General features: G+C 36.8%; 1 protein-coding gene across 1 annotated transcript; it reads right to left on the bottom strand.

The window, feature by feature from the left end:
* Nucleotides 1-11,315: 11,315 nt before the first annotated feature.
* Nucleotides 11,316-13,233, bottom strand: LOC103963288 (EPIDERMAL PATTERNING FACTOR-like protein 6). Its single transcript, XM_009376085.3, has 3 exons — nt 12,773-13,233; nt 12,601-12,644; nt 11,316-11,721 (listed from the first exon to the last, which is right to left on the bottom strand). Exons 1-3 carry the CDS (start codon nt 12,876-12,878, stop codon nt 11,488-11,490), a joined length of 384 nt encoding a protein of 127 aa, XP_009374360.2. The 5' UTR covers nt 12,879-13,233; the 3' UTR covers nt 11,316-11,487.
* Between the last annotated feature and the right edge of the window lie 1,742 nt (nt 13,234-14,975).

The raw sequence follows: 14,975 nt of genomic DNA, 5'->3' as shown, positions 1-14,975 counted from the left end.
TTGCAAGGTTGTCAGAGGTGAATATTTAGGTAAAAAGTTAGTCAAATAGTGGAGTTCACGCAAAGATGGCATGCCTAATTGCACTATCTTCTTGACAACCAACTTCATGACCAGACTTACCTAGAAGTAAATTAATCGAATTAGTCACATGTGTAAGGAAAAATTCAAATCATTCACTCAATTAATCATTAGAGAAATAACATCCATAAGTTAATTATCCAAAACTTTAAAACATGGTAAATTACATTTTACCCCCACAGGTTTGGGGTCAATTTAAATTCCTTACAACATTTTTAAAACATTTCAATTTCATACATTTAATTATCATTTTATTTCAATTTCATACATTCGTTAGAAAATCTGTTAAGTTAACCGTTAAGTGATGACATGACAAATATGAAGTCCCTATTTGTGCTGACGTGACTGCCACATTTTTGCCACGTGGCTAAACACTTAATAAAAAGTTTAAAATATTAAAATAAAATTAAATAAAAATTAAATTTTAAAAAAAAAAAAAAACCCAGACTTCGTCTTCCCCACCGAGCACCCATCCATCCCTTCCACCACCTCCACGGCTCCACCCCTCCATCCCCTTCGTCTGAGCACCCCCTTGTCTCATCCCTCATCACCCACCCTTTGCCCACCCGAGCCACCCTTCTCCGATCCACTCCTCCCTCTTCACCTCCCCGACCCACCTTCTCATTCTCCTCCACTATCTTCACCTCCCCTCCCTTCCCTCTCCCCAGATCAACCCTTTCCTTCCATCCTCCACTCCGTTCTCTGTTCCACGATTTGCATCCTATCAAATCCAATGGCGATGGAAGATTTTCATCATTCCCGTCGTCGAGAAAGTGAAGAACGAAGGTGAGAAGGGAGAGATTGTTGCAGGCCATGGCGACCTAGTTGGACGGTGGCGACGAGCTTGGGTTGGGCCTTCTAGGCCCGAGAGTGACAACGGCGGTGGGCTAGGACTGGTCCCAATGGGCGCCTCCAGCGGAACCTTCTCATCAACGACATCGAGGCCGCCACGATCGCAGGTGTCAAACGTGACTCTGATGAAGAAGGCGACCAAGGTAGAAAGGGAGAACATGACGAGGAAAGCTAAAAGCCATCGCTTCTGCGCCACGACCCACCTAACACAATGCTTGGCCATTTCTAGGGTTTGAAAGTTCCGTCACTGCGAGTCCCAACGACATAGTTCTAGGGTTTAGGTTTTCGACTATGGCCAGTGGGGTTCGTACATTTGGCTCTCTACAATTGAAGACGCTTGTAAATAATGATAGTTTCAAGGTTTTTGTCGAAGCTCCGATGGATTTTGGCTCTCAAATTTGTGAAATTAATGGGAAAGTTTGAAGCTTTGGTTGAAATTCTTCTGTTCGATTGTGTTCTTTTACAAAGAATCAAAGTGCGGAGCTCGAGGTTGAAAGGTGCTGCTTCTCTCTGTGTGTGGGAGTGTTTGGAGGCCTTTCCGGTTTTTTTATATTTTTTTATAATAATAATAATAATAATTTTAAATTTTTTATTAAGTGTTTAGCCACGTGGCACAAATGTAGCAGCCACGTCAGTACAAATGGGGACCCCATATTTGCCACGTCATCACTTAATGGTTAACTTAACAGATTTTCTAACGGATGTATGAAATTGAAATAAAATGATGTGTAACTGTATGAAATTGAAATGTTTTAAAATGTTGTAAGGAATTGAAATTGACTCCAAACCTGAGGGGGGTAAAATGTAATTTACCCTTAAAACAAACATTAAACAAATAACCTAAAAACAAAAGAAATTGCTCAAACAAAAAATCAAGGTGATTCGACCACTAGGGTGAACTCGGCCACATATTGGCCAAGTCTAATAACTCTAATCTTCCATTGGTGCATATGCCTCTTGAAAATCATAATCTCCATAATGGTATCTTCGAGATTATCCACTTGAACAAATTTAATCTTTACGACCTTGCAACATGAATGATACTCAGTAACAGCTTAAGCAGAAGATCAACAAGTGCAAGACCAGTAGTCATTAGAACCACAACGGTAACATATTTTCACTTCTTTGGTGGCAGATGTCTTGCCCTTATTGAAATTGTAAGCCTTGGGAGCTAGGGAATCGTGTCTCAGGAACAGATTTCCTCCCTTAGGTAGCATCTACACTGTTGACCTTGGGACTTTAGCTTAGGGTTGGAACCCTTATCACAGCTATGATGTTTGTTGCGGCCGATTTTGGCCTCATGATGTGTTGGCATGGCTTCAGGAGCAACGCTCGTGCTAGTAGGTCTAACTTGATGATTCTTCAGCAAAAATTGATTTTGCTTCTCAACAACTAGTAAGACAAAGACCTAATATGAGAATTTCTTAAATTTATGTGCTCGATATTGTTACTGCAAGACAATATTGGTGGTATAAAAGTTCAATAGGTCTCCTCGAGGAGATCATGTTCAGTTAAATCATCTTAGCAGCACATGAGAAGTGATATGATACAACAAATTTCAGAATTGCATTCATTCACAGACTTGAATTGGAAGCGTAAATGTTACCAGTCATATCTTGTTTCAGGCAAATATGTCTTTTTGATGATCGAAGCCTTATGCCAGAGTGAGCCATTAAGCTCATAGATACTCTCAAGTGAGGTACTGATCAAGTTTGTAGTGCGTCATGCATATGTCTTCGTATGAGGATCATGGAAGTTGCTTTATCGGCTTTGTGAACCGGGTTAACACGCTCGCTGTCATATGACGTTATTAAGACTTTTTCTAGAGTCTACCAGTAAATCATGACATGGTGCACAATTGGTTACATTAATATATAGAAACTTGGTCATAATTAACTATATATTCCATGTTCAATAAACATGACACTTTTCTAAGAGCTACATGCTTATTAAATAATAATTGTAACACCAACCATAAAATATATGAAGGGGTCAATAATTTGGGATAATCTATATTACAAGAGCCAGTAGCTAGATAACACCAACCATAATCATTGTATTACAAAGTAATACAATTTAATACAATGGTGACCCCTAAGATTTAATTTACCAATTTTTTTTTTTTTAATAAAAATGATATGATATCATCCCTTCTTTGTTGCATAACTGGAGGAGGCTTGGGTTTTGTTTTGGGGCCTCAATTTTTGCCTAATAACAACCAGAAGTATGCCTTCAGATTCTTAGCACTTCTAAGTGGTCGATCGAGACTTGGATACAATGAACTGAACTTGAATTATACCAATCCCTAAGATTTATATGTGCATCAAATATTGTAACTTTTGAGAAACAATCCCACAACAATATTCCTCACTATCAAATGCGTACTTAGAGATATATAACCACTAATTAACTGAACTTATGGTATGACATTGTAATTTTCAAAAGAACGTGCTATGAGTTTGGTCTATGATCCAATGTTGTGAGTGCAAAATATAATTTACCCAAAACTTTTCCAGAGTTTTCCTGAATTTTGAAAATTAATATAAAAATTTGGCGAATAATTAAATATATACTCCATGTCGAACAAACACGACATTTTTGAGGTCAAGTTATGCATCAATAATGTTACCAAGCAATCAATTAATTAAGTTAATTTACACAAGAGACACATATTAAATAATAATTGTAAGACCAACCATAATATATATATATATAAAAAAAATATATGAAGGGGTCAATTATTTTGGTCCTGAAGAAATGATGAATGGCCAATGCCCAAGTTGGAAATGTGTTGCTGCAAATTTGTTTGTCTGGCTATGTGACATCCCACATCGTCCAGGGGAGTGATCCTTAAATGTATATTCTCATCCCTACCTAGCACAAGGCCTTTTTGGGAGCTCATTGGCTTCGGGTTCCGTAGGAACTCCGAAGTTAAGCGAGAAAGGGGCTAGAGCAATCCCATGATGGGTGACCCCCTGGGAAGTTGCTCGTGAGTTCCCAAAAACAAAACCGTGAGGGAATGGTAAGCCCAAAGCGGACAATATCGTGCAACGGTGGTGGAGCGGGCCTGGGAAGTGGTCCGCCCCGGGCCGGGATGTGACAATTTGGTCTCAGAGCCTAACCCTGGCCGTGGTGTGCCGACGAGGACGTCGGGCCCCTAAGGGGGATGGATTGTGACATCCCACATCGCCCAGGGGAGTGATCCTTAAATGTATATTCTCATCCCTACCTAGCACGAGGCCTTGTGGGAGCTCACTGGCTTCGGGTTCCGTAGGAACTCCGAAGTTAAGCGAGAAAGGGGCTAGAGGAATCCCATGATGGGTGACCCACTGGGAAGTTGCTCGTGAGTTCCCAAAAACAAAACCGTGAGGGAATGGTAAGCCCAAAGCGGACAATATCATGCTACGGTGGTGGAGCGGGCCTGGGAAGTGGTCCGCCCCGGGCCGGGATGTGACAGGCTAGGTAATAACAACCGTACCAAACAAATATGTCACTAGAAATTATAAAACACAAAAGTTTGCAGAATAATAATTTCCATCAAACACTCTTTCATCTTCACTTGCAAGTTGTTGCAAACACATAAATATGGTTTACACATATCTTCCAAGAAACTAATATAATAATTGACGAATATACTTGAGCATCAATATCATTAAAACATTATCATTACATATAATACAAACTTATTCAACAAAACAAAGCCATGTTCATAAGCGCTCCATTTTCTTATGAATAAGCTTTTGACCATATTCATAAAAAGTGATGCAAAAGAATTCAACTTCATTTTCTTTAGTGGTTTAAGCGTGATGATTATTATCTTGAATATCTTTGAAGCTCAACAACCTTCTTTCGGAACAAGATGAGTAAAGTGTCTCTTTAATGGTTAATTCAATACCATTAAGCACATTATACTAGTAGTGTCGTGTCCCTCAATCAAGTTATATAGGCTTGAAAGGTTGTCAGAGGTGAACATTTATGTACAAAGTTAGTAAATACTGGCGTTCATGCAAAGATGATATGTGTAATTGTACGATCAAATCCAGACAACTAACATCACTACAAGACATAACTAGAAGTAAACTAATTGAATCGGTCACATGTATAAGGAAAATTTTGAATTTCATTTGATTAATTAGTCATTGAAGAAATAACATCCATAATTTAATTGTCCAAAACTTTGGTCTTGCCCCGAACCTGGAGTTGGTGGAAAATAACTCTAAATCCAGTGCGTGAGCTAAAAACTAAATAAATAAAATAAAACTGAAACGGGGTGAAAAATAAAAATTCTTCTTATTTAAAAGAAATTCAAGAATTCTTTACCAAGCTACAAGGAAAAGGAATAAATTAAACTTCTAGCCTCACATCTAATTCATTCTCATTCCGCCTATCCTTTCAACTGTTTAGTTCGTAAATTTGCATAACAATTGAGGGGCGAGCTTCAAAAACTCAATTTGGACATAACCTTACCACAGTAAATTGACAATACTAAATTACGTGTTATAAAATCATGTAATCAAGTACCAAATCATTATCAATAACAATGCATGAATGCAATGTGATACTCTTCATCTCTACCCATTAATTTATATAATAAAACACGTGGACCTGCACCTCCCATATCGTGCATTTTACCTCTACAGTGGTAGTTCGAATGTTTAATATACAAATTAACCCCCTGTAACTCAATCATCCTAATCTTCCCTTTTGTTAGTCATCTTGACTAAATTCTTCGTCGCCGTTCCCGAATTACCCTTAAAGAATCTGTGCGCTGTGGGCTCGCCTGAGACCTGGTACCTACTAAGAGTTTGGCTCAACTACACAAAAAATCCTTTCTAACTATCCTCATTTCCAATTCTTTCTCAACACCGAAACTCCAACCACATAATACATCATGAATAATGCACAATTAATCTGATTTCATATTCCACGTATATCACAACATTCCAACAACAGTTCACAATCACAACTCTATGAACACTCGAATCAAGCAATGATACACATATAACCAATTATCATCCAATCTCAATCAGTCAACTAATATTAACAATAATATAACAATTCACAAAATTTAATAAAATCAATTTAAAATTTGCCGTATTTCCTCTACCTGAGATTTCAAAGTGAAGCTTATGCCAACGCCAAGTCGCAGTACACCGTCATTAAACTTTTCCTCCAGTAAATCAACATGTAACTATATAATCCATATGTAGTAATCAATATATAGTCCTTTATTTCCATCGTCACAGTTTGGTTTCCTTCCAAGGGTCCCCACATCTTAAAAATAAATTGTGTATCTTGCTGTCCAATTAGCATGCAGCTGTCCAACAGTTTCAGTAATTACCAAATTGCCCCAAACCTTTTAAGAGTGATTACAATTGTCCCCTATATTTCCGAAAATTGTAAATCTCCCCCAAAACTTCATTATGCCTACGAAACACCCCTTGTGTAGAAACATTACAGTAGGTTCCTTTTCTTTTTCCACATTTCTTTCTTTACTTTCAGATTCATTCATCAGTTCTTCGAATCCAAAGCATACCCAAATCATATCTTCTCACTTCTACAATCCAATTAGTTGAAGTATAGCTTTAATTTATTCGATTAATATCAAACTCCCTATAGTTCACAAGCATGAGCATGTTTAGGGTTTACAACAGCTAACCCATAGTCATATCTTTCTCAATTCATTCACTTAAACCTCCAATAGGTCTAATCCACAATAAACAACAGTTTAATCCAAGAAATTAAGCATGTGCAGTACATAATCCCAAAAACGCCAACTTCCGAAATCTGAAATAAACCCATAAATTGATACCTTGGTTTGTGGTACTCTTCTCCAGAAATTCATAAACTGAAACGAAGTTGAATTCTGAGTAGTAAATCAAAAGTTACAGTGGAACATTGTTTCGGGTTTTTGAGTAAAAGAGAGCATTCTCTTTTCCATTTCTCCAAAGCTACTCATGGTGGTGAATAGGGGCGAACATAAAAACCACCAAACCGAAAATCTGAATCGAACCGTGACAAAAAAAAAATGGTATTGACAAAAAAAGTCAAAACTGGAACAAAAACTTAACCGAACCATTTCAAACGGTTTCTGTTCCGGTTTGGAAATATTAGAATCGAATGAACCAGACCAAACTGCTTTTAATATAAATGATTGTTTTATTATTATTTTTATATAAATAAGACATTTTTTAAGAAGACCATGTGCATAAGCCCAATATTTTTCTTCACTTCTCTCCTCCTCCTTTGTTGTTTTATCATTTTTCTCCCCCTACATTATTTTTCTCCATTCTTTTCCAGTATATTATGCATTATGTATAGTTTAATTTTAGTTTAAGATCTACACTTTGGTCTTGATATGAGCCTTTTTATCTTTTGGTTTATATTTATATGCACACTTTCTATCTTTCGATCGCAAATCTTGTAGATCTAGTAATGGAAACCCAAAGTTACTTGAATTTGTGGTTGAAATATGTGTTTGGTATTAGAAGTAGAAAATTAGAAAGAAAAAAAAAAATATATATATATATATATATAATTTTGGTTAGAACCGTAAACCGGCATGAATCGAACCAGAATCGTTATGAACTGAACTGTACGATTTTAGTAATTAATTTAAGCCGAAACGCACTGAACCAAACCGTTGAAATTTTCCGACTCCGATTTCTTTTTGAGGGTAGAACCAAATCGAATCTGACCATGCCCACCCCTTGTGGTGAAGAAGATAAAAATAAGGGCACGCTGCCTTTATATTCCCAAACACATACACAGCCCCTTTGCTTTCTAATCCAATGGCATCCTGCCATGTGTCAAAGTAATAAGAAAACTTTGATTTCTCTTCTCAGTAATGATATTCATATTATGTTTTGGTACCACATTTTCATATCACCTTAGGTGGAATTTGATGTAGACAGCCACATCATTTGAATTAATCATGTTTTTAAATTTAGTTCATTATTTAATAAACTAATAATTAAGAAAAACTAGTTGATTAAATGATAATTGTGATATACGAGGAGTATTTCTTATTCATTTCCTTGGGTTTTGCAAATTTTTCAAATGATATGGCTGTCCACATCAGATGCTACCTAATGTGGTATAGAAATGTAGTATAAAAACATGATATGAATAACATTACTCTTCTCGTCTTCCTTTGTTTTTTTCTTATTTTCTTTCCCTCCTTTCATCACTTACCGTGTGGCTCATTTGACACCAACACAATTGGCTGTCTAGTTCCAGCTGCTGTCACGTGGCAAGCTAGCCACTCATTGGCTGCCACATGGCACTTATTCATTAGTCATGTAAATCACCTTAAAAATTCATCTGAGTTCTAAAATGTAATCCGAAAAATGTTACAAACTCGTAATGACGTCCACTCTTTTCTCATGAACACCTTCTCAATAAATAAGCACAACATATTTTTTGAAATATTTCTTTTCTTCGATAATAAATTCTTGGAATCTTACAACGTTAAAACAAACATCAAACAAATAATCCAAAAACAAAATAAATTATTCAAAACTTAAACAAAAAATTAAAGGGGTTCGACCACTAGGTGAACTCGGCCACATATAGGCTCATGTCTAGAAACTCTAATCTTCGGTGCATATGCCTCTTAAAAATTAGAAATCTCCATAATTGTATCTTAGAGATTATCCACTTGAACAAAGTTAGTCTGTACTGCTTTGCAACGTAAATGATACTCAACAACAACTTAAGCGGAAGATTAGCGAATGTGAGGCCAATAGTCATTGGAGCCACAAATATAACACATTTCCTCTTCTTTGGTGGCAGATGTCTTGCCCTTATTAATGAAGTTGTAAGCCTTGAGAGCTAGGGAATCATGCATCAAGGACGAATTATATAAGCCTTTGATTTTTTTTATTAATGAAAAAAAAATGCTAAAAATTATATTAATGAAGCATTATTATATAAGCTTTTGGCTATGCCTTGGTAGGTGGTGGGAGCAAGTACAAAGAGGAGTTTAGGAGCATCTGTTAGGGGGCAGAGGCTTCAATCATACTCCAAAACCAATGATGATCACTAACCATTACATAATGCGATTTTTTATAGACTTTCTGCCACCTTATGTTTTTGGTACAATGTTTTATATTGTTTACACGAGACTTAATGTTAAATTATGAGATGACAGAATCTCCATAAAGAGTCTCACTTAGAGAGAATCTCCCTAACATTTTCTATGCATTAATATAATAATTTTGATTATATATTAACCTTGGTATTATAAAATAAGTCTTTAATTAAATAAACTGGATTTGGTGACATCGGTTTACAAATTTAGTTTAAAATTGCCTTCTGGCATTATCCCAAAGTTAAGTAGAACTTGTTATATATTGAGCTCACAAAATAAAATTAGAGAAGGCCCATAATGACCTTTTGTGACAAGAAAAGCCCACAATGTTCTTCCTTGAAATTAGATGCCTTCCTTCACTGAAAAGTTAAGACATTTAATGTAATGTTGACTTTGTTAAGAAGTCTAAGTGACGAGGGTGCGATAATAAGTTAGAATTGAAATACGTTTATGGTTCAATTCTCTCCAATATTAATGTATAGGCAGGCAACGTATGTATGCAACATCTCTTTCACAATCAAATTCATTTATTATATGCTAATGGCATGATCAATTTACGAAAAGGAATGTAGTGGCAAAAGCTTCAAGTTAGACAATGTGCACAATTGCTAATAACTGTTTGATTTAGTGGCACATAATTTCTGCTTTTATAAAAGACGTCATGAGTTCAGATTTCATAAACAATAATTGTTGATTCATAGAAAACAAATTACACGTTTTCTTTCGTATTCTTATAGTACTTGATGGCAAGGTTCTAAAGATGCTAGGTGCTAGTTGGGCGGTGGGTTAGGGCCTAGCGCCTAGATGGCTAGATGAGAACTAGACGGGGGCCTAGGAGGATTTAAGTAAACTCATTACATATTGTATCAATAAGTGCCTATTTATACTTAAAAAAACACATAAGTTTTTTTTTTTTTTTTTTTGAAACAAACACATAATTATATTGAGATACATAAATTACATAATAAAATCACACACACACACACACACACACATATATATATAAAGTATTACAACATATTGAAAACATGGAGAACAAACATATAATGAGTGTTAATCCAAGTATTCAATAAGTTTATTACATTTTATTGAAAAAATAAAATGAAAAATGAAAGTTATCGATTTTCTGTCTGACTAGGAATTGCGACCTAGATGGGTTTAGGCGGCCTAGGACAGCTAGGCAGACGCTTAAGCGGGTTTAGGCGCCCTTTCTTAATTTATAAATGCGTAGGGACTAATTGGAGTGGTGGCCAGCTGTCTAGAGCCTAGGCGGGACCTAGGTGGCACTAGGCGGGACCTAGGTGGCACTAGGCGGTAATTTTTAGAACACTGTTTGATGGAAAACTAGTTTTCAAATTGTACGCGAGGCAGAGCCTGTTTCATTGTTCACTATTTGTCATTGTCTCTACCCAAAAAGAAAAAGGCCAATTACTTTCTTCGTTCTTTAGGTACCGTTTGGTACGTGGGACGGGACGGAACAGACTGGGACAAGGCGTTCCGTCCCACGTTTGGTGCGCCTAAAACGGGTGGAACGAGTTGTTCCATGGGACGAGTTTTGGGTGAATTTTCGTTCCACCTCACCCCCCTGGAACGACTCGTTCCACATCCGTGGAACACAAAATTATAACCTCTCCGTCTCCTTCTTCTTCCTCCTTGTTTCCATCCGAGGGCATCTTTGCTCCCACTCCGTTCCGTTCCGTCCTGTCTCGTCCCGTCCCGTCCCATTCCGTTCCGTCCCGTCCCGTCTGCATACCAAACGATACCTTATGGATTAGCTTGAGATTCTCCTATGTTATTGTAGAGAGAGAGAGAGAGAGAGAGAGAGAGAGAGAGAGAGAGAGATATATATATATATATATATATATATGTGTGTGTGTGTGTGTATATATATATGTGTGTATATATATATATATATCGATGAGTCTACAACAATCATTGTGTGATCAGAGTCAAGTGAGGCAGAGGAGGGAGGGCGAGACAGTGAACCGGCCGGTGGCATGTGAGTTTCTCTTCCTGACTTATCGGGATATATCTCCATTTGTAGGTAAGAATCTTTCCAAGTGTAGAGAACCTCGACGAGTTCAGGTGCTACTATTTCCTAGCTTAGCTAGTTCCATGATTATCCAGTTGGGCCTAAAAAAAAGGTGTGGGGTAGGAATGAGTTCATTTTAGTAGTCGTTGACAAGAAGATTTACAGGGAAGGAAACAACCATTCAATTACTATGAACATAAATTTCCAAATATTTAACACAGCATATATTCTCCATACTGATCATATGATACTCTCCGTCAATGTTAACGTGTATATATATATTTCGACAGAAATTTAAGTCCTGTAAATATCCATTTTTTCTGACTAATAAGCATAATAAGCTAGAAAAGTAGCTAGCTAGAATTTGTCTTCGCGACACTAACACAAATAAAATAAATATCATAAAGCTTATGATGATCATATTCATTTCATTTCATGGCATGTACAACTTGTTGCCACATTTGCACCTCCAAGCCTCCGGGTAGTACTCCGACATCACCGGCGTCCCAGGCGGCACAGACACATGAACCGGCTTGCAAGGGGTGCACCTGCCGCACTTGGATGTGCACCGAGGGGGGGACGATCCAGGTCCACTCAAGTACCTCCTAGCCAAGCTCAAAGTCATCATCCTCTGCTCCCTCATTTTGTCACTGTGCTTCCCAAATTCCTGCACCACTTCAGTTAGTTAATCTCCCAAAAATTAGCAATTATATATAACACAATTATCCACCAACCCTTCTGCGCACACAGTTTGCTAACGTCTGCCGACTTGTCAACATATATCCTTAGTGCTAAAGTGCGCCTACCAATGCTAATGTTCGCCGGCCCCGATAACAATTTTTAGCTCACGGGAGTACACTATACAACATGGTTTGAGCGGGTAGGGCGCTGAGCACAGCAGGCGCAAGTTACCAAGATGCAGTAGAATTTTTAGAAGACGACAATATGAACAACAAAAGCCTTTTCTTTTGCTTCTGAAAAGCCAAATAAAAATAGGTGTCCTCCAAGGCCAAAGCTGTGTGCTAAACTACGCCTGTGGTGCTGTGTGCTTCTTAATTAGGCAGGCTGAGCCGTACTACAAGACCATTTTTCTTAGTATGGACCAGGGTAAACAGCAGCAGGACCACCCTGTCCTTCAGTCAGTGTGTGCTACTTATCAAAGCACCATGGTAGGTGGTGGCTTGATCAGTAATAACAATAATAATATGGTTCTATTTTTGTCTTTTCAATTTCATACAAGCATATGCAGTCTTTATCAAAAACCCAGCTTGGGTCAAAGTTAGTCAAAGCTACTAGAGACTTGCTGTAAGGTCATGATATGTGGTGATTGATGTGATTCATGTGGAGAACAATAAATAACATAAGAAAGAAGCATTAGTGCTCATTGAATGTTGAAGTATCAAATAAGGTAGAGATTTTGGCACTCCTCGTTAGTCATCTATATTCAGATTCCGGCACTTCGTGAGTGCCAGCAGGAAGCTAAAGGAGTGTTAAAATCACGGACCATAAAATATGATAGGTATAGTGGAACTGTGGAACTACCTACCTGAAAATATGAATCCAGTTTAGCCGTGAAGGCACAGTTGTTATCTGCATTTTGGAAACAAGTAGATAATTAAATTCTGTTTAAATGAAATATTAATTCAGTGAAAAATTCAATTTTTTCTTAAAAAAAATAATATAAAATGGGAAATTAATTTGATTGTTGAAAAGCTCACCTGGACATGTAGTGGAAGTGGAACTGATGGTGGTGAAAAGTGCATAAATTGAGAAAATGCCGATGGTGGTGAACCTTATCAGTCTGTGAAGTCTTTTCAACTCCATGGACAGCAAGATGGAAGCTCAAAAAACCCACCAATGGCAGAAGAAAACAGCAACTTTATCTGATATTTTCTGGGCTCTCTCTCTCTCTCTCTGTGGCTATTTTTCTCTCTGGGACCTTTTTCAGATTAACTAGGTTCCCTTGTTGCAACTGTCATCTCAGCCCTTAAGTGAGGGTAGTTGTGTTGGAGGTTTAAAAAGAGGGATGGTATATTTAAGCAAGTTTGAGAGAGAGAGAGAGAGATAGAGAGAGAGAGAGAGGGGAAAAAGAAAGGGTGAATCTAAGAGGGCCGTCACATCCTAAGCACTGCCATGTTTGGCTGTTTGATACTCTTGCAGGCTTTTCTCTACTGTCTTTCAACAATTCCCAAACACAGAAATGAAAAAACTAAAAACAACTACTGCTCTGCTACCTTCTGCACCTCCTCCTTTTTTCCACAATCCACTCTCCTCTTTTTCCATTTTTTTTTTCCTCAGCAAACTTTCACTCCCTTCCCGTGAAATTTTTAGTTGGAACGAGAACATGAATAATACATCATTTATTTTTATTTAAATGGTAAAAAATTTTAATTTTTAGTTATTAACCTTTTAACATACATAACCCATTATTTATATAAAAACACATAATATATCATCTCGTGTGATGATCATACTGAAAAATCTCTCCTCACTTCCCCGATCCAAATCTTCTTTGTTTTTTATTCTCTGCCCTCATCTCTTTCCACTTCTTAAATTTTTGGCACCAAACTTCTATCTCTTAGTAAGATAGTGTATCTCGTGCATTAATGAATAAAAGGTTAAATTTGTGTCCAGAGAAACATTAATCAGGAATTTAACAGATAAATTTCAATGTAGTATACATCGATGCATACTAAAAACTCTCTTAGTGTGTATCCTTGCATTAGATATATTTTTTTCTTATATTATCACAAGAACTATACCGTTTTTTGCTCCACGAGAACTATACTTGGGTCCTAACCCTATATCTATGACTAGGTTGAAAATAATTAAATAATATGTTATTAATTTATTTTTAAAGCCGGTATGACATGTGTTGTATTAGTATTAACTCATACTATTGGATAAGGATGTGCGGTCCAGACCCTTTTGTACCAAAATATTATCCTTACCAAAATAATTACATTATTAAATAAGATATTAAGTATATTATCATTTTTATTTCAATCGGACTGTGAATTGAAGGAGTTATTTATTTAAAATTCGATGTAGTTAATAGAATATGAATGGAGACATTGATCATACGATTGTAATTTGATTGACTGTTACGATAGAGAAGTTTTTTTTTTTTTTTTTTTAACAAACGATATTATCTACACTATAAGAAGAATGTATGCTTTAGTTTCACAATGGACTATCAATAATATGGTTCAAATTCGTTTTGGCGAGAATCGAACATATGACCTCTCATTTACAAGTTACAAGTGAAGAGAAATACCACTAGATCGTAGAATTAAGTAGCCCATTTGTATTTTTTTTTTCCTTTGCCTTTCGATTGAATATTGCAAAATATACTACTGAATATTAGAAAAAAAACACTTTAAGAATCATCTTAGAAACAAACCTATCAGAGGTTAAATATTTAAGACAACAATCGCCAGGTGAAATAATATATAATTGAGTTTATGAGTTTTGTTTTCTTTCTGTTATAGTATTTTTTGCTACGAAATCTAGCTTTGATCGATGAACTTATTTGTATAGAGTGGTGTGGTAAATTGGCAACTTGTAAAAATGGGGGAAGTATTATTATGCACTAACCATCTTTCAAGGCTTAGATGCGTTTGTTCAATTCACAACTCCGATTTCACCCTGTATGCTTTGGAATTTTGGGAAAAACAAGAAGTACACACTGCCTGTAACATGCAGCAGTGGAGCTTCGGGGATGAAAGGAAAGCATTTTCCTGGTCTATGGTGATATTAAACTGTTAGCATCTAATCAAACTACCGATGAAACAATCCCAAGCCGTTAATATGTGACACTTCGGGCACAAAAAGGATGGGATGTCATGGCAATATGCCACAGAATCTGACCATCAAATTGGCTGGCCACTCCACTACCTCCTAATCAATGAAAACTTTGAG

Source organism: the organism of the source record quoted next, unplaced genomic scaffold, assembly GCF_019419815.1.
Source record: "Pyrus x bretschneideri cultivar Hongxiangsu unplaced genomic scaffold, Pyrus_bretschneideri_v1 Contig39, whole genome shotgun sequence".
Taxonomy (NCBI): domain Eukaryota; kingdom Viridiplantae; phylum Streptophyta; class Magnoliopsida; order Rosales; family Rosaceae; genus Pyrus; species Pyrus x bretschneideri.
The sequence above is the reverse complement of the archived record's forward strand: the minus strand, read 5'-3'. Positions and strand labels throughout refer to the sequence as shown.